This window comes from Anser anser, assembly GCF_964211835.1.
Source record: "Anser anser genome assembly, chromosome: Z".
Taxonomy (NCBI): domain Eukaryota; kingdom Metazoa; phylum Chordata; class Aves; order Anseriformes; family Anatidae; genus Anser; species Anser anser.
Window position 1 is genome coordinate 86677544 of NC_139723.1, and position 25302 is coordinate 86702845.

General features: G+C 42.8%; 1 protein-coding gene across 13 annotated transcripts in view; it reads left to right on the top strand.

Annotated features, from left to right (window-relative positions):
• Positions 1-25302, top strand: part of LOC310890199 (netrin receptor DCC-like) — a 418983-nt gene that overhangs the window by 259222 nt on the left and 134459 nt on the right. For all 13 annotated transcript variants that reach the window (XM_083818911.1, XM_083818905.1, XM_083818910.1 and 10 more), the window contains 2 exons: positions 19768-19924; positions 25063-25217. In XM_083818911.1, the coding sequence (XP_083675037.1) occupies positions 19768-19924; positions 25063-25217 (312 nt within the window). The remainder of the gene's footprint in view (positions 1-19767; positions 19925-25062; positions 25218-25302) is intronic.

Below are 25302 nucleotides of genomic sequence, written 5' to 3' on the forward strand. Positions count from 1 at the left end.
TACGAATTTTATCTTGACTAAGGTCTAAGAATTAGTCATTTAGTTCTCATAAGTGATTCCCGTTGCACGCTCAGGCGAACTGTTCATGCTCCATAAATGAGTACCCTTGGTTTCTCTGGGCCATTTGAGTTTTTCTGGGGACAGTAAGGGTTGGCAGGGCCCTGAGTATCTCCCTGGCAGCCTACAGCAGTTGCTTGCAGAGCAAATAACTGTCCTGGCACATAGACTTGAGGGTTGAAGCTCTTCACGATGGCCCTTGGAAAGGATTTCGAACTCGGCACTGCACAGGGGCTGCTGCCGTGTTTGTTGTTGTGAGGTCTGGGAATTCAACGCGTAGCACGTGCTGAGCTGGAGAGGACAGAACGACAGGGTGGTAAATAACAAAGGGTGTCCAAGTCTTTTAGTGACAGTTTTGATAGCGGGGAAAACTGTTCTACTACTTTTTGTAATGTTAAAAATATATTTTATATATATATATAGTGTTTTCCTATGTTTCTAGTACTAAAATAAGGAAGAAAAGAACATCGTAGTCACTTAAGCATGCGGTGTATGATTTCCTGGGGTTTCTTTTTATGAAGATTTTATTTAAAAAATATTGCAAAGTAGCAAAATTGATTAAAACCTGGATGGTTGTAAAGGCAAGACAGACCGCTGGCCCAGGCTGCCCAGAGAGGGGCTGGGGGCTCCTCGGGGAGGTTTCCAGCAGTGGGGCTGGGCACCCTGATCAAGGGGGCCCTGCTGGGACAGGGAGGGACCGGGGGCACCCAGGGCTCCCTGCCCACCTTGACAGGTCTCTGAGTCTGTGAAAGAAAGGGTGAAAGCATGATTGTGGTCTTACTGCAAGATGAAGTTCATGATTAAATAGATACCGTGTAATTAATCAGATAGGAAATACTCGGGTTGACTAGCTGGCTTGACAGAATTAAGAAAGAAGCGAAGACAAATCATTTAAAGCAAGACGTGAAAAATTATTTTTAAGAAGCAAGGTTCTTCTGCTAACGTGGACACAATCAGCTTCAGAAGGGAAGGAGGATGTGCTAGGAAGGAAAAGAAAGAAGCTGCCCGGCGCTCTCGTTAAAAACATAAACACCATTCACTGTCAATACAGCACATGTTTAATGGATTAAAATTGACAAACTCTTGATGCTTTAATGACTGGGGAGTAGTCACTGGGCTGGGTGTCTTGGGGGTGGCGTTGGGTGGAGATCGTCACTGGGACGGGTGCTGTTCAATGCCTAAGGCCGATTACTTGAAAATAAATATGAGCTGCTTATCATTGGAGTTAAATGGGTTTGAGATGGATACACGGCATGATTTGGCCATTGGAGCAAGCTAAGCCTCTTCCAACAGTATGTTTTAACTGTAGGCAATTATGAAATAATATACACAGGAATAAAGGAATAAGGATTAAGAAAGGACTAAGGAAGTCGGCAACATCTCATGAAAGCAGAAAGAAAGGACAGAGGAGAAACAACGCATTCAAACAAACACTTGTGAGTGCTATGAAGAGGGTTAATGAATTAATTTTGGTACATCGATGAGCAGAGAGGGAGCTGTGATGTCTCCCCATTGCACCACCAAGGCTACCTCTGCCATCAGCGCTGGGTGTCTTTCTCCAACTTTTGTTGGCTTTCTCCGAGATACCTTTCAGCTAGACCCAAATCATTTAAACACAGTGCTGCATATACTATAGGAGTTAAATGAATATATTTTATGATTCCTGTATGGGATGCCAAGCTAAAGAGCCTTGTACTTAATGAATCCGCGGTGAATCCGGTGTTACGTTACTGCAGGGGTGCGATGCTGAAATCTAGGGGAGTTTGGTGAGGCTGGCCCCGAAAAGAGGATAGATGGCTGGTGAGAGAGTATCACAAAACGTTTTACTCAGTTGATTCAATTTTAATTTTCATCTAATTGGAAAAAATGAAATTACGTTCAAATGAAATGAACCCACAGGAGTACTTCACGCTACTATTTCTAAAGCGAAACGCAGACGTTCAGCAAAAGAATGAAGGAAATTCTGAATTTGTAGAAATTTCTGTTTTCATTGGAAGTAAAATTAAAACTGATTCAGGTAGTTTGGGGGTTGAGAGAGGCCGGGTGGTACGGGTGGGGGGAAGTTTGTTTTCTCTTTCCAGCAGCCTCAGTGGGGAGGCAAGAAGGCACGTTTTGCTCGTCCTGCAGTACAACAAAATTCGTCGTTTGTGCTGATAGATTAAAGAGAGTGTAGGTAGCTGGATTATACAGGATGCCTTCAGTGAGACCAGCGGTGGGAAGGGATGTGATTGTCACGTTTAATGAAGTGTAGGGTACTCTCATCTATATGATTATTATTTTTTTAAACGCGGCACTGAAGATGCCATTATAGAAAACTCTTCTAGTATGGAAATCTACCGAGTGATAGAGGGGAAGAAGATAGGGCTGATGCTAGCAGAAGGAAACTGTTGAAACAAATAAATCCTACTAAATGTTTAAATTGAAAAAAACAAAACAAAACGCAGGGAGATGCACAGGTACATTTGCAAGTCTGTTTGCAGACAGATGCTCCTCTACAGAAGCTATAATGCAAGGTCTCGGCGACCTTGGCGGAATTTGCTGGGGGCAGTCTCTGTACGAAGAGGAAAACACTCTTTAATAATTTTTCCAATATGTTAGTCACACCCTGGCTTTCACTCAGCATCAGATATGCATGAGTATTTTCCTAGCATTTCCTTTTTCTGTTAAAACTGTTGGGCTGTATTCTGCTCTCCACATGACTTATTTTGATTTTTTACTGGGAGCTTTGTGCTTTTTTTTTTTTTTTTTCTGTAGCAAGAAAAGGGAAAAGAGCCGTGTCCTCTTGCTGAGCCGTTTCGGATCCGTCTGGGCTGGTGATACATTATGGATGCTGGATCCCAAAGTAGGCTTGTTTGTTTTGGCTCTGCTTCCAGGACCCCGGTGCCACAGAATCAATAATGTTTAACGTCAGTCTTGCCAGTGCTTCCTTTCTTTTGGGAATGAAATTAATTTTCTTCAGCTTGGCGCGTATGGGACGACAGCGTCCCCCCTGACCTACCGCTTGAGCGTACGCAATTATCCCAAGAGCAGAGGTTGTGAAGGAAACAGCTTTTAAAGCATCAGACGTGGCAGCTCTAGGACATCAGCAAGCGCTAGGCTGAGGCGGTTCTCCCTTGATACTGCCCAGTTTCTAACCTCTGCTGGGCACAGAAAAGGTAGGTTTTGAATGTTTTGTTGTGGACGGCCGGCACTCAGCTGCTCCTTCCCAACTCATGAAAATCCCGTTCCGTGTCGAGATTCCTGCGTAAAAGTACCCAAAACCAAACATGTGTTTTTGCCTGTGATTTATTGGCTTTGTCACACAAAGCGTGGAGTTAGGAAAGTGTAAAAAAGTAGTGCTTTGGCTTTTTTTTTGATAACCTTATAAATTATCTTTATTTCAATTTATTTTTTTTTTTAACATTCAGTATAAAACGGATTGCAAGGAGACCCTTAAAAAACTGTCCATAACCCCTCTGCACACCCACCTGCCATGACTCCTCTTAATCCCATCTACATTTGAGTATCAAAAGTGTTGTCTTCCACTTCCAGTGAGTCATTCCCAGCCCTGGGGTGGTGGCGGGCGGTGGGTTTTTGCTTTGCCTTTCCGGTTTTGCATGAATTTCTTGGGCTTGGAAAACGGAATGGCTTTTCTGCTGTAGGTAGATTATTTTCTTATCAGTTTCTGCCAATTTCTGTTCTAAGGCTTTGGTTTTTTACCATCCTGCCAGCCTTGGGAGAATTATTCTAGTGTGACCACTGTTTGAATGTACTCTTTGGTGTACTCCTGAGTTGTGCCGGAGGCAGTTTGTCTGCCTGCCATTTCTTACATTACCCCGATGACCTGAGAAAGAAAGCACAATCTGTAAAGCAGAAAACGGTATGCTGTTTAAAGGAGTGTTTTGCATTTAGCCAGACTTCTTTTTTTTTTTTTTCCTTTAAATTTATTTGAATATATGAATTTAAACCGCTCACTTTTCATTTAGGGACCATCACAGAAACACAGGCAGTTGCAGCTCTGTGGATGCGGGTGTTATTTTCTCCTGCTATAGTATTTCCATTCCTAAGGAAAAAGGAGCAAATATTTTCCGTTCTTATCCTTAAGAGAACTGAATGCAGGTCACTATGACTTACCTGAGGGTAACACATAGTATCCAAAGCAAATTTGGGCTGGGCTTGGTGGGACCGCCGGTAAGTCCAGACCCTATTCAACTCTCAGGAGGTGTCCGTGCTGACAAGGGAAACGCAAAACCATGCTTTATACCTCTCTTTTTGTGCCATTGGAGAATTTGTCACTTAGTTTTTATCCCTCTCTCTCTTCTATCTAGTCCTTGGTCTGCCTGTGACCAGTATGATGGTTCCAGGTTTTTTACCCTGTACGCGGATCGCTCACTATTCCTCAGCTCGCTGGCCCTTCACCTCCCCGGTTTGTGTCCGATCATTTGCCAGAACTGGCAAAAACAAAAAGCTAGAGCTCCCTTTACCTGTGCTGGTTTCTGCAGATGGGGACATGATGGTAATGCAGCTATATGGTGCTTTGAGTAGGTTGAGGTTTTTGTGGGATTAGGACCTTTGCAACGTGGCGTTAGGCTTTCTGTGAACCAGGCTGTTTCAGAACTGCAATAAAATATATATATATATATATATATATATAAGTATAGAGTTTGTGTTGTCCTATGTACTTAGTAATAGTTACAAAACATAATAATTTTGATGTGGATTTGATGACTTTCAGCCAAGTATGTGTTAACGGCTCCACTTGGTAGGACGCGTTTCAAACCTTGGCAATGCCCTGTTGGAAAACGCTACCGCTTCTAATGAGAACTGCCCCCTTACCTTCCTCTCGCATTGAGCGATGCCAACAGAAACGGGGTGAGAGTTAACTGGCTGTCTTCTGCTCTGTAGAAGGTGGTTAGCATGCGAGAGAAGAGCAAATGTTTGCCAGGAACATCGTGTGTTCCCCAGCGAGCCAGCTCCTGCCTAAGTTACGGGTCTTCGCAAGGCCTTGTGTTGGGGAGTACCTTGGCAGGCCTTGAAGGACAAACACATGAAACGGTTTCTGTGCTTAGGTTTTCGGTTTTGTAAAATTTCTTTTCTGATGGGAAACGTTGTTTTGGGGAAGATTTCTCAATCCTTAGCAGCTTCCTCATGCTCCGGGGGGTGATCTTCCATGCTTGTGATAGCACCAAGATGGTATTCGCTCTCATTATTTGACATTTTTCCTCCCATCCTTCCCTGTCTTATGGAAGCTTCAGGGCTAGCGTCTTCCTCACCATCCGAGATCAGATCTATTCCTCTCTTTCAAGCAGTGCTATTTTCAGAGAACCCAATTCCAATTTCCTAAGGCTACTTACTGCCTGAAGCCGACAGATGCGGCTCCTTCCCAGGAGATGACTTCTAGCGGAGCAGCTAATCGCCGGTGCGTGCTCCTTGCCTTTATTCTCGCAGGCTCCCAGCTCAACGAGACAACTTGTCTGCTCCTGAAGGTTACTAGCTGCTCACCTGACGTTTCTGAGCACATGACATGGTATATTTTTTGTTATAACACACGATAAAAGCTTATGTATGGGTCGTGAATACCCTAAAGATATATCTTGTGGTTCTTCAGCTCCTCAGGTCTTGGCATAGCAATCAATTACCGGCTCTTTGTACAAAGGTCCAAGAAGAATGATCTTTTCATTTTTTTCCTCGTCTATGCCTTCACCTCCAGTCTTTGTACAGACAGTTTTCAAAGGCTTTTTTATTTTCGTACTTACATGGCCATACTCTTTGTGGACAATATCACCCCTATCACCAATACTGTAAAGATCTTTGTCACCACAATGTCAAGGACTCATGAGTTTTTAGGAAGTTGGCTGTGCTTTTTTTTTTTTCTTTTTAATGTTTCTTCCTTTCTCTGCATTAAATGTGTTTCTTTCTATTTCTTTTGTGTGTAAAAACCAGCTTGTTTCCACTTCTTTTCTTGCTGTCTTGTATTTTCATTAGCTTAGTTTTCTACGCTATTAGCACTTCCAGAGTTCTCTATTGATCACATTTTTATAAAATATAAATTCCTTATTTATATTATAGTCCCTTTATTGCAGGGAGTCGTAGAATTCAGTATGTTCAGCAAGATGTGTAAGTATATATATATATTCTGAAGTTTTCTGTTGTTGCTTTCTCCTTCAAAAAACAAAACAAACCCAAAAACTCATCCCACTTTAAAGTCTCAGAGTAATTTGCTTCTCTGTGTAAATAAAACATGAAAACCTTTGTATCATTTGAGAGGCAAAAAATCTCTTCTTATAAGTATGAAATCTTTATGTAAAGAGGAGTCCATTATTCCCCTAGTTATTCAAGCGGAGGATTTCCATGAAGAAAGGGGGAAGAAAAATGGACACGTTTCCTCTGCATGGTGCTGGGCCCTTTTTCCCAATGCAGAACGAAGTTTCAGCCTTTAAAATTTCAAGCCCTGCCTAAAAATAAATGTCCATGAATAGCTGGGCAGCTCAGACGGCTTCTCCAATGCACCAGCTTGCGCCGTGGAAGCGAGTTACGTGGAGAGGTCGGAGATTTTGGTGGCGCAAACCGTGCTGCTTTGGGCTCCTTGCAGCCTGTGCTGGAAGAGCGCTGGCGGTGAAATATTTAGCTCCATTTTCCCATCAGTGAGTAGCTGGAAAATAACTCCGCTGACGGGGGCTGGTGATTGTTTACATCTGACTGCAATCTTTGGTGAATCATCTTTCATAAGTACTGTGGGGAAAAATTATTTATTTTTTCTGTCATCTGAACTGCAGCTGGAAATACCTCAACTGAAAAAAAACTTCCTTGCGCTAGAACCGACTTCATCATGTTCTGTTCTGTTGCCTTGGTTCAACTTCTCCCATTCTCATGCTGTATTTAGCAGGTTTCCTTCTACACCGGTGTCTCCTGTTATCGTTGCATCCAAGACCGGTTGCGTGCCACGAAGGGTAGGCTTTGGGGGGGGTCCAACGAAGCATCCTCCCCCAGCTCTGGGCTGCAGCTCCTTCTCCCTTTTTTCCTTGAAAAACGACTAAAGGTCTCGGGCTCATCCGAATGCGGAAACGTCCCTCTCGCTCTTTTATCTCAAATTTCTTCTCAAGACAGGAAAACCACTTCTGTCTGGCTCTGAATAATAACGGAGAGCACGGAGAGCCTCGGCGATATCAAAGCGTTCGTGGTGTAAGCACAGCTCAGTGTGAATAAGGATATCATAATTCATCCCTCTGACATCAGATGCTTTACTGTAATTTTTAATTCTTTGTGTTCTTTATATACCTTGGAAAGCAATGAGGAGCTTGCCCTTGGCTTCAGGACGAGGAGGTGCCCAGGCATTCCTACACAGGCTGTTTTAAACTCAGCTCTAGAGGTCTTAATTTTTTTAATTTTTTAAAAATAGTTTCTTTTCGCTGCTTTTGTGTGTTAGAGGGCTATTCCCTCTGGTAACAAACTTAATGCAGGGGAATGCAATAAACTAAAAGCAAATTAACTGTGTTATTCCAAATTCTCTGAGCTCATGCAATCAGTCTTGTAATTTTCAAAGGACACAGTAGAAAACTTGCAAGACTAATAATCATAATTATTATGAATAATGAATCCTGAGATTATTACACAATAAAAACACGCCCTCCCATGCTGTGTCTTTCTGTTCAATTATTTAAAGCTCCCTGACAATTATAAACTCCCTTTAAGTCTGTCTCCTTATATGATGAGGAGCTGTAACCCCAGCCACAGCAGCTTTTTTATCATTTCAGTTCAAAATAAAATTGCATTTAATATTTCAAAAAGATTTTTTCTTTATTCCTCCAGGTTTTTTTTTCCTTAGAAACACTGTTGGTTTTTTTTTTTTTTGCAAGCGTTATCAAGGAGAAAAAGCAAGCAACATTTCAAACCAAAGTGCTGTGATTGTGTTCTCCCAGGAACAGAGCTGGGGGAAGAGGATCGTGTCGACTTCTTAAAAAAAATTAACTGTACTAGAAAACTGAATTATATATTAATATTTGTCAATTTGATAAGAATTCTGTTGATTCAGCTTAGAGCACCAAGCAGCAAACTCCTCTAACTCAGCCGTGGCAGAGTTGCTCAGCTTCCCAGCACTTGTCAACCCTGTCTGGGCATCGCAGCTATCCCAGAGGCAGGGTTTTCTCCAATTTTCTCCAATTTCCCCGATTTTTTTTTTTTTTTTTTAAATTTTTTTAGAACCAGAGGTGCAGCCGGAACAAATTTCTTGCAGAAATTTTTCTGCAAGAATTTGTAACTCTAACCAAAAGAATTTCCTCTGGATGCCCCGCGTGGATGTTCAGTAGAATTATTTCCAGATCAAATTTTAGCTCTTATGTAAAGCAAATAGCTTCAAAATGATTTTTTTCACTGTACCGAGTAAAATATTTCTCCCGTTTGATCCCCCATATCCTTCCCCTCACAAAATACTAGTGGGTGGTTCTCAGCTGAAAAATTGCGACCTAATAGGTGAGGAGAAGGTTGGAAATTACAGGTGATTGAAGAGAGAATTAGAATGGTAGAAAGCCAGCAATTTTTAAGATGCTACTGTAACTACCACCATTACGTCTAATTCTTTTTAAGTCTATGGCAAAGTAGATAATGTTAACAAAACTATTAGTATCACTGCACACTGCTATAAATATCCTGTTGTCTCAGACTAACCGCTTTTCTAGCAGGGCACGGTGAGTTTCATTAATGTACAGATTAGTTCTGCTGCTTGCTTGCTTTTATCTGTAAATTCAATATTATAGAGAAAACGTATCTTAAGAAATATGTGTGAGGTTTTTTTTCAGTGCTTTCTACCATGATAATGGTCGCAGAATTAGTATTCAACCCATCTGATCGCTGGTTTTCCAGCTGGTTTAGGTGGAGAGATGGTTTTTAGGAAGGACACAACCCTGCCATCTCCGACTTTGATTCCTGTGATCTGCCATTGAGCTTTCTAATAGGTTTATTAGAGTTTGTAGGTACTAATTCTCTGGTTGGGGGTCCTCTTAATTACTAATTTTCTTTGGAGCGATTGCTCTGGGGACGACGTAGCAGATGAAGCCTGCTTTCCTACAGACTTGCATCCTGCAGGTTCGTGCCTCGGACCTGCAGTAATCCCCACTGGGGTCCTTTCCTGACCCCTCATCCCCTAAATTTCATGCTCCACCATGAAGAAATGCAGTAATGGCCATCAATTCTCACATTTTGGGTACTGATGCAAGGTTGACGTTGGCCAAATCCATCCATAAGGCGGAAGAGTCGTTGAATTCCCTTTGAAGCCTGGGACACCACATCCAGGCATTGACTTTCATTAAATCCTTGATAGCTCCTTATTTTCAGATGCATAACCTCACGTGCATTTCGGTTAGAATTGGCCAAAAGATGACAGATGCCACAGTGGCTTTAAAGGACGGGCAGATAGCATGGTCGTTGTTTTCTTTCCTTAAAAATATAAAATGGTAAAAACCGCTGTGGAAGATGGTCTCGCACAGGCTTTGATCTCGTGCTGAAAATCTTGGTTTCGGGAGTACGGAAATTGCTCCTAAAGCAATAAATCGATAGATAAATTGAGTTCAGTCCGTACTTAGGACCAGTTAGGGTCAGCGTTCATCTCTGCAGTGTAGCAGCCGCTGCAATTTCACTTCTCAAGGCCGATGGACCACAGAAGGCAGATGACAAGAAGCCCTTTGGTGTTTTGCCTTCCTGGTATCCGTCTGTCCTTTGAGTCCTGGACGGGTCACCTCGCTGGGACACCAACTGCTTCGGTGGCTGTTACGTGCTGTATCACAGCAGTGCTGGCACCTCTGCGGGGCTGTCCTTCTGTCCCCTCCCTCTGTGCTTTGCGCAGCGTGGGCTTTTGGGGAAGGAAATGCTGGATCTGGTGCCGTAGACATGCCTTTAACAGAGGGGATGCTTTGGGTAAGTGTAAGGCAGGAGCAGGACTTTTTTTTTTTTCTTTCATTTTTTTTAACATTTATAGTAAAGCTATTTTTCTATGAATTATTTCTGATGGAAATCGAATTATTTTCTGTCTTCCTCTTCCCCCCAGCACAACAGACCTCATCCTTCCCATCTCCCCCCAGCCCTGCTCATAGCTCTGGAAACCGTAGGAAATTTCTGTACGAGGAGAAAGAGCAGGTGATGCTTTGTGGCCCCAAACCTTTGGGGTTGTGAGGCACACCGTTAGCTCTTTTGACCTGGTGTGGGCTGATCCAGATTATTTAAAATCTCCCTCTCCACTTTCCAGGAAACGTGGACCCAGACGTTTCTCTCGTCTTTGTTTATTTTCGAGCTGGATGGTAGGGTTTATTTCATCCCCTTTTACGCAGACTGTGCGATAAAATGATGGGGCGAATCAGAAATTCAAAGCGACCGGTTGATGTAATTCCTGTGTCAGGAAAAAGGTAGCACTAAGAGCAAAGTAGCCATGGCACCCGGGCAATTGCAGATGGAGAAAGATCTCTTAGATCCTCTTCAGTCTCTTTTGATACTTTTATCTCTGTGAGATCTGAGCTTTTCACATTACCAAATTTACTTACTCGTCGCCTCCTGTCTCGAGCTAAGTGATTTGGGAGCTTCTTTTTTTTATTGCCTGCATTATAATCCACATCATAAAAAAGCAATCAAAAATAGGCATTATTATTTCGTCGTGCAGATGGGAAAAGGCAAGAGCAGTGCACGAGAGATGCCCCATGTTATGCTGAAAATCTTGCAGAGATAGCAACGGAAATACCTATAAACCAGGCAAAAAGGGTTTGTTACACAGCCGTTTTTCCTCTTTTTCCATCTTTTTCCATCTCTGCCTTGGGCTGTCTGATTGAAATTCAAATGGTTTTGGTGCAGGTCAAAGCTGGCTCCCTTTCAGACAAATATTGTCTCAGTGAAGACCAAAGATGAACTGATGAGTGAGTTATCTTAGTTTTCGCCTAGCCAAGAGGTGGCAGAGGCTCAGTAAAGCAAGAACCGTTGGCCAATTTTTGCAGCTCACGGAATCCCAGGCTGGTCCCGATGACCTCAGGTTTGCTAATTGCTCTGGGAAGGGGCTTGTTGCCTTGAAACTATTCCCACCATATACCAGCCAGGATGCTCACTTGGATTTTTTGGAGCTTGTGAGCTGCCAGCAACCACCACGTGATGGCATGGTTTTGCTGCTGGTGGAGGTGGGTCAGTTGGACAGACTACCTGCAGGGATTTTAGAGAAGTCCTTTAGAGAAGAAGCTCTTTCCTCCTGTGCTCATTACCAGAAAATACGAACGGCTGCACGACCGTGTATGCACTTAGCTTATAATTCTTCGCTTCTCAGACGAGGAGGAAAGGTGCAGAAAGTCTCGCCTCAAAAGCATCCCCATTAGCTATGCATGGCTGCCCCCCAAATTCATGCTAGTGTCATTAGTTTTGTTAAATTAATCCACCGAGCAAATAAGGAAACATATGCCGCCTTCTGCTAAACCTTTGAGTAACATTGAGAGCTGAATAACGATAATAAAAATTAGAAATTATAAAAGGCTAATGTGCCTGGTGGAAGCCTAGCTACAGAAAATGACTAATTTATTGCATAGTATTTGAGAAAAATTAGGTTCCTAGGAATCCAAAACATAAGAACTAAAATACAGAGCAAGTACCTCGTTTAGCCAAATTAAGGGAAATGCTACAGAGAAAAAGCGATGCCGAAGCAGTTTGTTGCTGTACTTTATGTTGGATTCTTAGCTTATGTTGGATTCGTCTTTCCTCGTAATTATTATTATTAAATCAGTTATTAAATACCTCCTTGCCACGGGAAGAGGGACCTGTTTGGTCCCATTTTCTCTGAAAACAAAGGGTTTGGCCCAAATATTGAAGGCATCAACAGATGTTTAAATCCTGCCGTCAGCTTGGGCCAGGTTTGGGGAGGAGTCTCCATCCCTGGAAGAGCAGCCAGGCGTGTGCTGAAGCTTCAAGCAATTTGACATCAAAACTTGGAGGCTTGTGCCCATCCATCAGCAAAGCTTTATGGAGTGGGGTAGGTCAATATAATGCAGAGATTTTTCTTTCTTACACACTTAGATGGAATTTGACTGAAGACCTTGAAGGTCTCGTTGGTCATAATGTTGGACTCGGATGGCCACGTGTCTCTGTGAATGAAACTTGAGCTAAAGGAGGGATTTAGAGATGGGGCTTGAAGATCGACAGCTCAAAGTGTGAGTACGTAGTCTGCCTCCCTAGAAGGTCTCCAAAATCAGAGTACACGAACCTCAAATGTAGCGGCACATCACGGTCCAGCAGGAGGTGCTCCATGCTCGCACAGTTTTGGGGTACGCTAAGGAACAAAGACCAGGGGGTGCAATTTTGGCTCAACTATAATTAAAGTTATGCCGTCTTCCTTTGAAAATGGCAAGGTATTTCAAAATTAAAGATCAGAAAGCTATACCAGAACATTTCCTAAAAGAAATGCTTCTTTCTCAAAATGACTTTCCAAGTTTTCCCCTTATCATTTTTTTGTCGTCAGCAAAAAGTATTATTCAACTTTCTGTTAAATTCGTGAATCGTTCGAAACCCTTCAGCGCTCGGTTTTAAAGGCAGTTAAACTTTTGCCCAAATAAATAAAATAGCCAACCTTCGAGCTGCTGGCCCAGTCCTTACTAGAAATAGCTATTGCAGCGCTGAGTTCACTTGCAAAAATAATGAACACGCTCCCGGTCCCTTGCTGCATTTTGAGTACCATAGATGATGGCTCCGTTTATGTTTGCTGTTTAGCACCGTTGGTATTTGACCACGAAATGCCTTGCGAGTCCCTCGGCTGCCTTAAAACCCTTTGCTTTATTTCTGCTTTTTCTGTGGGCGGCAGCTATCGTTCCTAGATGAACTGACCAGGGGCTCCTGGGGGAGCGTTCGCTGGTGATTGAATTGCTTGCAATCAACAGCCCCCCCCCCCCCGTTTTTCCCAGTGACTAATTGGTGATGACAGATGTCACCCGCGCCGCGATGCCCTCGCGGCACCGAGGGGGAGAGCAATAGAACGGGAGAGCTGACCCCACCCCTGGATTTTTAAAATATTTATTATATTCGTGCTCGGTGTCAGTTAGTTAATAAGATCTGTTGACTACGTAAGCAGCCATTAAGACCGTGTTTGCCATTGATTTTTTTTTTTTCTTGTGCACGTGAACGGCAATTTTATAGGCTGTAAGAGGAAAGGGGTCTCTCTCCCAGGGAAGAAGAGGAAAAGTTGAAGTCTGCTGACTCTTACCTGGGAGAAGTGAAAGGGCAACGCTGCCTTCCTGTCCTCCCACCTTCCCCTAGTGCTTGTTAATGCGGAATTGAAGGAGTAAATATTTGATGGATGTGCCTCCTGGGTGTGCATGTGCTACCGAAGGGTGGTCAGGCACTGCGGTAACAGAATCGCAGTGGGGGTCCGTTTTCCTTGTGGCGGGCCTCCTGCTCAAGAGCTGCTCGCTTTGGGACTGGCAGTGCCCGTCTCCTGAGGATCTTCAGCACATTCCTACTCAACCTCATCTTGTTAAAAGCTCCTTTCTGTAGCATTGACAAACCTTATGTGAATGAAATTACGGTAGGTCTAGGATGTATGAGCAACGGTCTTGCACTGTGTGCTGTTGTTGGCTGAATTTACCCCAAAGTTTTGTAAAGAGCAGTTAAATGATGGGGGTTGTATGTCAAAGAGGAGTTGGTAGCATCCACCTCTAACTTCCCCAGCCATCCCCTTGCCCTCACGGAGTGTCAGGGGCACAGAGAGGCTTCCAACAAGATTATTATCGCATAGGGTGCAACTCTTGACATCTCCCAAGCCTATTTCCCATTTTCAACACGCTGCTCTGAAAGCGCCGTTGGGCTGATCCCGGGAGGTGCTGAGTCAGGAGAGAGCTCCCCTTACAGCAACACCCGGCACTGTTGACACACATGAACCTCGGTGATTTATAGCGAGGTTCGTAATGTCATAAAAGAGGCATAATAAAAATTAGCACCGCATGACTCGTTTCGAAGAACATCGTTATGGCACCGAGCGATAATGAATAGCTGCGCGAGAAGCCAGAAGGGAGGAAGTACGTATGGCAGCGAGGACAGATCTTTTAGTTGGGGAATTAGTATCACTGCAGATGGGCTGAAAATTTTTAAGCATATGCTGATGTACCCTGACGCTCCGGCATGTGCTCGGTGTCATGGGTGAAACCCAAGGCGTGTGAACAAATCCATCGGAGATGCGCGCGGTCACATACGAGCTGGGCAAATGCGAGCTCTGCCTGCGTTTGGAGGATAGATTTATGCACGGAGCCTGAAGAAATGCTTCTGAATGCGATGCTTTGAAACCGTGTTTGCATGGTTAATCGGCTGAATGAAAACTGGAAAGGCCAAATTTTGTAAATGATCCCCAAGAAAGGTAATAGGAGTTGCTTGTGCGGAAAAGAGCATTTTGTTTGGCCGTAAGTAATGAGCTACCAGTAACTTGTCCGATATGATAGATATTTGAGACAGCAAATTATACCTATTCCATATCTCCCTAAAGGTCATCCGATTCAACGCCTGCTTTTCTCACGGCTGTTAGAAGCAAGATCAAAATTTAATTACTTGATGGTCAGACCAAAACACGGGGACTCATCGCAGTTCATGTTTCTCTGCTTCGCCGGTCCGTGATTTAGTTGCTTAATCTGGGCCGATGAGAGCTCCTGGATCCGGGTCCCAGGGAACATCTGCCCGATGCAGGTTAGCACTGGGCTTTAGATGTGACGTGGAAGATGAGAGCACCGTCCACGTGAAATGCGGAATTTTTTCCTTGCCTTCCCCTCTCAGATCCTGGTTGCTGTCCTAACCCACCGTAGGTTGCGTTGACGTTGAGTTCATCCAGATAAATCTTCCTGGGATAAAATGGCGCTGTGCAAAACTCCATCTCCTCTCATCTTCAGATCTTGGTGTAGCCTGTTTAATTAAAAACACTTAGTGATGTGTTACCAATTTAATACAAATCCTTATTTGTCTGATAGCTGGTGCAAAGAAAAATTAGGCAACTCTTGCTCTGCAGCCGCGATTGCTGATTTTGTTTGGAGTTGTTCTATTTTTCCTTGGTGTAAATGAATATTGATTTTTTTGAAGAAGAAGAAGAGAAATTAAGAATGGGTTTTAATCCCAGCCGTGGGTCAGGAGCCGCCTCAGAGGCTTGGTCCAGAAATTGTTGTCAGCCCCTAAACTTCCCCAGCTGCCTGCAGTGACGCGATACAATGGCACAGCCCCATTAAAATAAACGGACATATTCTGTAAAACGAAATGGGAACAATTCTTTCCAAAGTGTCTGTGTTCTAAAAAATGATGAATCTCCCCAAACTGATATCTATTACAGATCTTCTTATGTAAGCCAATTTCGGTGGAAGAACGCCTCACTTTTTCTGTTCCTAGCTGTTACATCCGCAGCATCTCTCTGGTTACAGATATTCCTGCAGGGAGGTTTTTCTCAGTTATATCTTACACCTTCCATAGAGCAAACTGTGAAAGATGGGTCAGAGAGGTTCTGAAAAAATAAAATAAAAAAAAAAAAGTGAATTCCCTCAATGCAGGAATGTCACAAAAGATTAGATTGACCAGGCTGTACTGAGCAACACCAGACCATAAGGACAGGTTTGGTGTTATTTGTGGCATTAAAATTCCCCGTAAATAACTTTTCCGTTTAATGCTGAGGATGACAAGAGTTTTCTGATCTTACACTTGCAATTCATGCTGTGTGAATAACCGATTCAAAGTGCTAAACGCAAGGAAGTTACTGGGGATGTGGGGAGGAGACTTGAAATAGTCCAGAAGTTTATATTTTCGCATGAATAAAACATCTTGTTGTCTTGAAATGGAGTGCTTAATGTAAAACCTGAATGTTCTGTATACGCTTAAATACATTCAGCAAAATGTTGTCTTTTAAAAGGAAATATATATATATGTAAACCCTTCATATCTGTATTGATAACACCAAATCAATGAATCGAAATAGCTGTTAGAAAGCATGACAGATATTTTGATGTAGTGTCTTTGGCTGAAAACTTACATTTGATGTCTTGAAATGTCATATTTTGGCACCAGGGTATGTGGCCTATTTAAGGAAAGTGTGCTTTGCAGCAGGAAGTTGAAGGTTATAAGTGCGGTAGGTTTCTCACTTTTCCCGAAAAATACCGAGTTTCAAATCTTACCAACAAGCTCTAATTGACAGCATTTTGAAAGTATAGATAGCCTATAGTACGCGGTCTTATTTTAGCATACCGCAAGTGTTGAAACAGTGGCAAATGACTGCTTGAATAGTCTTGGCTTAGCTAAGATTGCAATTAAAAAAAAGTTGCTAAATGGATAACGTCATGAAAATTAACCACTTGCTGTGAGGTATAGGCAGATCCTATATATAGCTCAGGTTACTAATCTCTCTCTGTATTAATTTATGACCTGAAAAATGATTGTATTTGTTAATGCAAGGGTGTGGCATTATGGTATATGTATAACAGGCTCCAGTTTTGTATGTGAATTCGACATGAGTAATTAAAAACACGCAAATTTTAATTGCTTTAAGAGCAGAAAAGTCAAACCCATCTGAATTGGTTCAGGACTTGGTCCTCGGTGCAGATTACCAGGATAACTTTTAGATCAAAGTTAAAATCACTAATCGAAAAACAAGAGCAACAGTTTCTGAACGCACGGCCACTTTTCAACTTATTTTTCTTCTTAAATGTACAAATTTTTTCTCTTTTTCTGTCAGTTTGGTAGTTTTGTGAAGGAGAAGCAAACAAGTCTTTTTGGTACAGAGGTATAAAACCTGGGTTGAGGTCTGGGATGTAGCACTATATAAAGGTCCCAGGAGCACTTCAGTGAAATCATTAATTACTTTTTTTTTTTTTCCTTGGATTTAGAGGATTTGCACCTATGTCTCTTACCAGGAGAAGCCCGTGAATAAACTCATATCACCTATTCCCACCTTTGCTTAGCAATAATGATGTTGTATTTTTTTTTGATTCCAAATCCATTGTGGGATGTAATTTCAAAGCTTTTTGTCATTTGTTCATCATCTCTTTTTGTGTATCCCCCAAAAGCTTTTGCTGGTCTCTAAAGACTCAGTTTTAAGGGGAGAAAGATGCTGCTGCCAGGACTTCTCCCTACCTGTATGCAGACGTGCCCGTGTCTATTTAAAACCAGCAACTGTGAAAACGTGTTTTATAACTGATCTGTATTCCAACACTAAAGGCTGTAAGCAAGAGCCTCCATCAGGCATATTTCTACGTTCTCTAAAAATGTTTGCTTTTTCAAAACGCTACCAGTAGGACCCAGTGCAAGCGTGCGTCCTACTGGCAAAGTAATAAGGTCACAGAACTCTCAGCTGATTCTGGATTAAAAATAGTGGGAGATTTGGCTCATAATTTGAGATGTTTCATGTGGCTTCCTGAAGGAAACACGGAAATCAGACCCTATTGGGATACATTCAGGCCTTCTCTGTAGGTTCTTTAGTCATTTGCACCTGTGGAAAATGAATGGGAGCAGTGTGATTTTATGCCTGCTTTGTACAGAGGTAGGTGATTATTCACGCCGCCATGAGAGCAGGGAGAGATGTACCTCGTAAGGAGTTAATTCAAACCACATCGGGCTAAAATCAGCCCCTGTCAAACTCGGATGTAGATGGTTTAAGCAGTGGTGGATTGATCTTGTGTAGTCACATGAAAGAGTGAAGGACTTCAGATATTACTTGCTGAGATAATTTCAGGTTATATGTCTTTCTATATTGTACAATATATGTTTACTATTCACTGCTAGCAACGATAAAAGGGAAATTGCTTTTGTCAGTGATAGCTCTACAGAGTTTACTGAAAGCCAAAGTAAAATAAGTGCTTGGTGGGCTAGAACTACAGTCCCAATCTTGCTGCTTTTCCCTTCATTTCTTCCTGTTATTTAAACAAACGGGCACCTAGCAGGTCAGCCACCACAGCATCCGTGCGCATGAGGTCGTGGTGGGTATGGATTCACCTCCAGATTTAAGATATTTATTCAGCAGGCTTAAAGGTAGATGTCTTTTCATGGTTTTAGTAGCTTTTTAGGCTCCATCGTCTCCGTTAGCTCTCCCCATTTTCTTTGGGGGAACCTAGACACCCATCATGTGTAGAGTCACCTAAACGTCGAGACTTGGGGCCGATTGTAGCTCAAGTTTCTGAACGCTAAACCACCTTTGATGGAAGAGACTTTGATGAAGGACTGCTGTGCTTTGCCAAGAGGATGGTTCCTCGATGGAGGAGTTGCATACTGGGGTGTTTTGTCGGGGAACTTGAGGGTTTCTACAGGTTCTCAGATGCCAACATTGTTAATAACAGGGCAGTTTTCTGAATTTAAGTACAAGAACTCCACTGAAAAAGCCTTGCAGGTTTCTCTGTGTCCTTTTTTTCCCCAGATCTTGCCCTTGATACTTCTCTAGAGATGTTTACCCAACACAGCTCATTAGAAGACAATGCGCTTACAATACACGAGTCAACATACAGAACAGACCAGAAGCCCAAATCTCCTCGCTCTGACCGTGCAGCGAAGTAGTTGTGTCTTTCTCCTATAAATGTACACAGATTATACTTTAGTCCTGTGTTTGCACATTATTTAGAGCAGTGGCCCATGACTAAGGACAACTAAACACAATCTCAGTGCAAATAATGGATCGCAACTTCGCAGCCAAAAGAGCTGAGGCTAGGGCTTAATACTTCCTTTCAACACATCATTACTCTGGAAATGCCACTGGGAAATTTCTTAATTCCCTTCAGTTTTGGATTGATCTCAATAAGTAAGGGGTAATAATATTTGTTATTAATAATAACGGTATTAATTGCTTTAAAAAAAACAATTTAGGGACAATATAAGGAAACGCTGTGCCAGTATTTAGTGAGCATCGTGCTTTTCACAGAAAGCTATTCTTCATAAGCTGTTTAGGTAATAAACCACCGTTAATGATCTCACAGTAGATTAATGCTACTAATACAGTTTACAGTATGTGCATGGGTGTTGGTCCAAAATAGGCTTGTAATAATGGAAAAAAAAATGCTTTTGGTTTGATACCGATGATGAAAACTTGGCTGGCCGGCTTTCATATGAGTTTGCTTGGTGGGCAACAACCAAACCCTTAAATACTATTAAGAGGTATTTTGCTAAAATGAATTCTCCTGCTTGAACCTGCAGTTTATTCATTTCTGGATTTTGCTTATAGACAGAACACTTTTCTATGTAAAATGGTGTTATTAGTAAGTTTCACTGTGCCTTTCTTTCTTGTTTTATCCCACTTTGATGCGATTATCCAACAAATCCTGTGCTAAAACACCCTACTTTAGTTTCTGCTTTTCCCAGACCAAAGGTTTGTAGGCTTGAGGCTTTGAGTGGTCAGTTATTGCTTGTTTATGAGGTTAAATACTTATGCTGCTTGGGGCGTACAAGACAAGAGCACTGAAATAGGAGCGAACCAATGAATATATCAGACTCTGTGATCACACGTACAAGAAATAATTTTCAAGTGTCCCGAGGGAGTAGCTTGCTTGAGTTTTCCATGTTGCTGTTTGGTTGAGGATGGTGTGTTAAGGCGTGATTTTACTGTTAGTTTCTTTTTTTTTTCTCTTTCTTTCATCCCCTCTCATTTATTCACTCTTATTCCGTGCCACCTTGGCCCTTTGTTTCGTGACACCTCAGCCGTGCCCAGCACGGCACCTCCCGCCGGCCCCGCCACCTCTGTGCCACCGGCCTCTCTGACTGTGTCCTCTCCTTCCCCTCCAGCTGTCCCAAGCTCCAGTGTCCTCCCCTCTGCCCCCCGAGATGTGGTCCCTGTCTTGGTCTCCAGCCGATTTGTCCGTCTCAGCTGGCGCCCGCCCGCAGAAGCCCGAGGCAGCATCCAGGCGTACACGGTCTTCTTCTCCAGGGAAGGCATCAACAGGTAGGTGTCCTCTTGCATCCCAGGGAACTGTCCCTCGCTGGGGACAGCCCCTGAGCTCTTTACCATCCTCTTGCAAAAGATTCTTCACCTTGTGTTCTTCCCTCTGTCTGTGTGCGGAAACAAAACAAAAGGAACCCGATGTTTTGAGGCCAGCAATGCCTTTTGTTGCGGTCTATTTTTGTAGACGACACATCAACGTTTATATAACAAGACTTGTCGTCTTGGTACGAGGGACTGGCTTTGGATGACAGTGATGTCCGTGGATCCTACCCCTCCAGCTATTACTCGGCCATCTAACGAAAAGTATTGTTAGCTCCATGTTTTGCCTTTCATCTTCCCCCGAAGCCACGGGCTCAAGTGTTGTTTGCATCCCCAGCTTAGGCGAATTTGTTGAGCCCTAATCAACTCGAGAGGAGGATGCTTTTAGAGCGCTGCAAACGGTGCGAGGTCTTGAAAACAGTCGGGGAGAGGGCGAAGAAGATTTTAACGTGATTGCGAATGCAGCGGGCCAGCCTGGGCTGTTCCGGCCACACGGCTGATTGCTGCCCAGCAGATAGCTCCTTTGTTATAACAGCACTAGGTTATTTTGCTATAACGGCACTGTAGATTATTTTGTTATAACAGCACTGTAGGTTATTTGGTCTTTTCCTGATTCCTCACGATATATGCTCATTTCACACTCGAACAGGTACTGTGTAGTTACCTTGGTTTTATTTTCCATACAAAAATTATTTGATGCCTGGGAAGAACCTCGTGCTTTTCCCTTCCCGTGCAATCGTTACGAAGAACTCGCTTCAAGTATCCCGTCCTTTATTTCACTGCTGGCTGGCAAGTGGTGCTTGTGTGTGTAAAGCTGAGGATGCTCAGCTGCTCCCGTGTCCCTCCCAGTTTGGGTACCAAACAAGGATTCACGTGGCAGAATCAAATATTTTGTACAATTGGGTCCTAATATTTGTCTGTACCCATCAGCGCTGGTCGCAGTGGGATAGGACGTGTGCTGTACAAGGGGATTCTCATTTCTTTACTTTTTTAAAAACCTTTTGGGATTTGTTGGTGTGTTTGGAATTCCCAGAGATGTAAAAGGAGCTCACCCCTGGTTTCCCTTGCATTAAAAGTAATTTTCTTCCAGAATTTGTGGTGCTGCTCGAAGCACTGAATACCAGCGAGAGGCGTTAGGCCCATTCCCAACAAGATACACACCTTGTTAAAGAGTCTCCTGCAGAAGACTGCAGGCCCTGTGTTAAAATAAAGAAGCAAACGAGGGGAAAATAAAATTCCCTTATGCTCCCCTAGCAAGGGACTTAAAATGGCACCTGCAGCTCAAGTGCACATCTCCAGTTCCATGTAGCGAGCAGCATGTGTGGTCTTGCAAATTTTTAGGCTAATAGCAGGATGAAATTAATGTTTTTGTTTTAAAGCTTCCATGGAATTTTTGAGCTGTTTGGCTTCATTGTTTACAAGTTATTTTTACAAAAGAGCTATTATTCTTTTTTTTAAAAAAAGATCAAATAAAAATGGATTTGACATTAACCTCAGGGATGCAGAGGAATTGTCAGAGAAATTACTGTAAGTCTGGAGTAAGGAGCTCACCCCGTGCTCGAGAGGGGGACGATTTGCGTGGCAGGAGGCAGCACCAGCACACACGGCGGCTTTGGGGACAATCCAGAGAAGTTGTCCCCCGTGTTTTGAACTCCACTGTAAGGGCTCTTTGGCTCAGCCCTTTGAAAGAAGCCACTTTTGGAAGCGATTGTGCTTACTGCCGTGCTGTAATCACCAGGGTCCTTCTGACGGGATGCTCTTTAATCTTCGTGCTCTGCTAGGCATCCGGCGGGGGATCAAATGTTTTTTCTTGCAGATAAGGATGAGTGGAAAGAGCACTTAAAGGTAAAAGGCAGGGTTCTCAGGAAAGGATAAAACAAACCTGAAATCTATTAGGAAATAAACAGCCAACCAATACCTCTGCACTCAGGAAAGTTGCTGGGTTGAGAAAAAGTTCAGATTAAAAAGTGATATACTCCGTACCGCTTGCTGATAATAGCAGGCTACTGACAAAAAATGAACAAATAGTTTTGCCATGTATAGGATCTGTTAGCAGATACATAACCGAAGCACACATTTTATTGTTCGTCTTTTCTGTTTAAATATGGCATTAGAATATAATGCATGAATTTCAATGGATACCGCTCTGCAGGGTACACACACAGATGTAATATAAAAATCCATCCTGCCTTGATGGAGAGCAGTTTCAGGAGAGAAAAGAGCTCTTTTACCTTTCCCTTGACATTATAAGCTCCCCGAAAACAAACTCTTTCATACCCAAGTAATAAGGTCAATTGAAAGATTAAAAATGCTTGTCAAGTTCTGCAATGGAAGAGGTAAATCTTTGCCTTCTTGCCGTGTTTCCCATTTCGCTGCCCAGATGGTGAGCTCTTGGGAGTGGTGGTGCCCACATTGCCGGCATCTCATCCATCCACACTGAACTTTAAATTACTTTTTTGTTGCTAGAGGTGGTCTTCAGGTGGGAAGCACTGGATTTATATATATAATTATATATTAAATATATTCATCTATAACTTCCTCAAAACCAACAGCGTTTGCACCTGGATGTGGCCGCCGGTTAATTGCAGACGAATTTGGAGTTGCAACTTTTTTGTTGAGAACATCTGCAAAATGGGCCAGATCCAATATTTCATTTTGAATTTTGGTCTCTCTTTGTTGTTCGGATTCACTCTCAGCCTGGTTGTTTGTTTGTTTGCTCTTCTCATCCGTCTTTGTTGCTTTGCTTTTGTACCGAGTGAGCATTGATTCACACGGGCATTTGATATTTGTGTGTGTTAGTCATCACGAAGAAAGAGGCATTGTTTATTTTTGATCTTGTAGCTATAGAACATAAAATAACCCCTTACGTGTAATCTCAAACCATATTTAATTACCTGTCCGGAGTATTGAATGAATTCTGCCTCCTCAGTGAGAATTTACGTGCTATATTTAAAATTAAAAATTAAAGTTTTAAATTAAAAATTTATTTATAAGCAATGAGAAATATTTTTACAATAATATATTCCTGTTTGACATTTTAGAGGAGACACAAAGCCCCAAAATAGTGTTTGGTTTTTTCTTGCAACCTTGGAAATGGCGAATTGGTTTAAATAATGGGCCCTGATTTGTAGCCATCCTTCTTTAACTGAATGTTTGCAAACATCAGTGAATAAATAAAATAAATGAAACGGGATGCCCTGGTCTTAAAAGAAAACAAGGAGGAGAATGCTCCTGGAAATCAGCGGTATTCCACCCTAACACAAACTCCTTCGATGAAGGGCTCTTGCAAGATTGGGAGCTGCTTTGTTTTCAGTTGAACGTTCACTACAATTTGTTTTCAACACCACATTAATGAATGCACGGATGGTCACGAGCAGCCAACCGAGCTCCCCAACTAGCTGCCTGCACGGCGCAGAGCGAAGAAATGAGTCGAGGGACCGCTTAATTGAATGCAAAAACTTCTATTTGATTAGAGCCTATCTTTAGAATTCAGCTTAAGTTCTAAAATATCATTCCCAGATGAACTGTTAACATTAGTTTGGAGGTTTGCTTGTTGTAATCAAGGACTTTTGTGTTATTTCATGGGAAAACGATAGTAGGGGTTGAAAAAAGAGCTCAAGGTGGTGGAAGTCCACCCGTTTTAAAATTAATAGTATTCATTTCACAGCAAGGAGCATTAACATGACTTGTCTTACTCGGAGTAACTAATTAGGTGTTTGAAACATTATAAAAGCATTTGTTACACACCTAGGAGATATATGGGGACTGTAATTATCTTTTTTTACATGCTGATACTGTAATGTAACATGATCCTCAGTCACTGGAAATTACATGTCGAAGCCTCCGTTTTACAAGTAAGCGAATGACTTTAGTCAAGGGCTTTTATTTTTAGCCCGTAATTTATGGCTGAGACGGGCTTGAAAAAGAGAACCCCAAGTGTCAAGGTGCCTGGCTCGAGGATGTTTGGTGCTTTTTAGGGAATTCCTGCACTGCCCTAACATCTTGGTCTCAGCCCTGGGGTGTTTGCTTGATTATAGGTGCCCCTATTTTTAATTTCTTACTAAGGTAATGCAAAAGACTTACCAAAACAATGCTACAAACCATACACTACTCCAGAATTTCATATACGTATCACCACGGGTGCCACAGTCACAGAGGAGTATTCAAACAGCCACCCAACTGCAGGTTTATTTATCACTTCATCTCCTTTTCCTTCTCTCGCTACTCTACTCCGGTCTTGTTGCTTTTTTTGCTGTTAACAAAGAAAAGATGTGTACGGTGAGATACATCTGATGACAGCCCCATCACCGTGCAGGTGGGAAGTCACTGCATATCTTGGTTTCTCTCTTAGTGCCGTGGCTTCATGCATCTCAGGGGATTTAGGAGGATTTTGTACCAGGTGTCCGACCCCAACACAGCACCCCTGCTTTCAGAGTTGGTCTCTTCGTCTTGAATTCGTTGGAGGCATTTTCCGTGCAACTGGCTTCCTACTTCTACAGCTTGAAAACAGAAATAGGAGAGGAGAGGCAAGGGAATGCAATTTGACGAGCTTTTCTTGGGTGAGAGATTTCGGTTTAGGAGATGTTCGCCAAAGAATAAAGAGCTCGCCATCCCTACCAGAGCACACAGAGCCCCGGCAGTGCTACAAAAAGTTGGACAATTAGTTGATTCACTCTTAAATAATTTTTTTTTGTAGCATGAAAGCTCCAAATTTTGTTGTTAGCTTTTCACAGGGCTTCTGGTAAAGGAGAAGAGCGAGGCAGAGCGTCTGTAGGAAATGAGCCACAGAAGCATTTTTACCCGCTTCTCTTTGCAGATTGTTTTTCCATCAATATTATTTTTATGTTTTATTAAAAAAGGCAAAGAACCAGCGTTATATTACTTCTGAAGTGCTAAAATACAAGTCTTTTGTAGCGCTTGCCACATTCCCAGTAGGCACCATTACTTGAATTAGGTTTTTGAAAGCAGAAATCAAAAGAAACCTTACAGACAAACGAGCTCTGAACCGAAATTTGATAAGTAATCACACCTTGCACGCTACCGGCTGCAGAAAGAAGTATCCGAAATGCATTTTAAAGTTGTTTTTGTTGTCGTTGCAGGGAACGGGCGGTCAACACGTCGCAGTCCGGGACTCTCCAGCTCACCGTGGGCAACCTGCGACCGGAGGAGACCTACACCTTCCGCGTGGTGGCCTTCAACGAGTGGGGACCCGGCGAGAGCTCGCAGCCCGTCAAGGTGGCCACGCAGCCCGAGTGTGAGTTGGGTCGGGGTCGGGGCCACAATTCTGCCTCGATGTCACACGTCCCATCTTCCGTCACACTTCTGAGTCACAGCTCTGA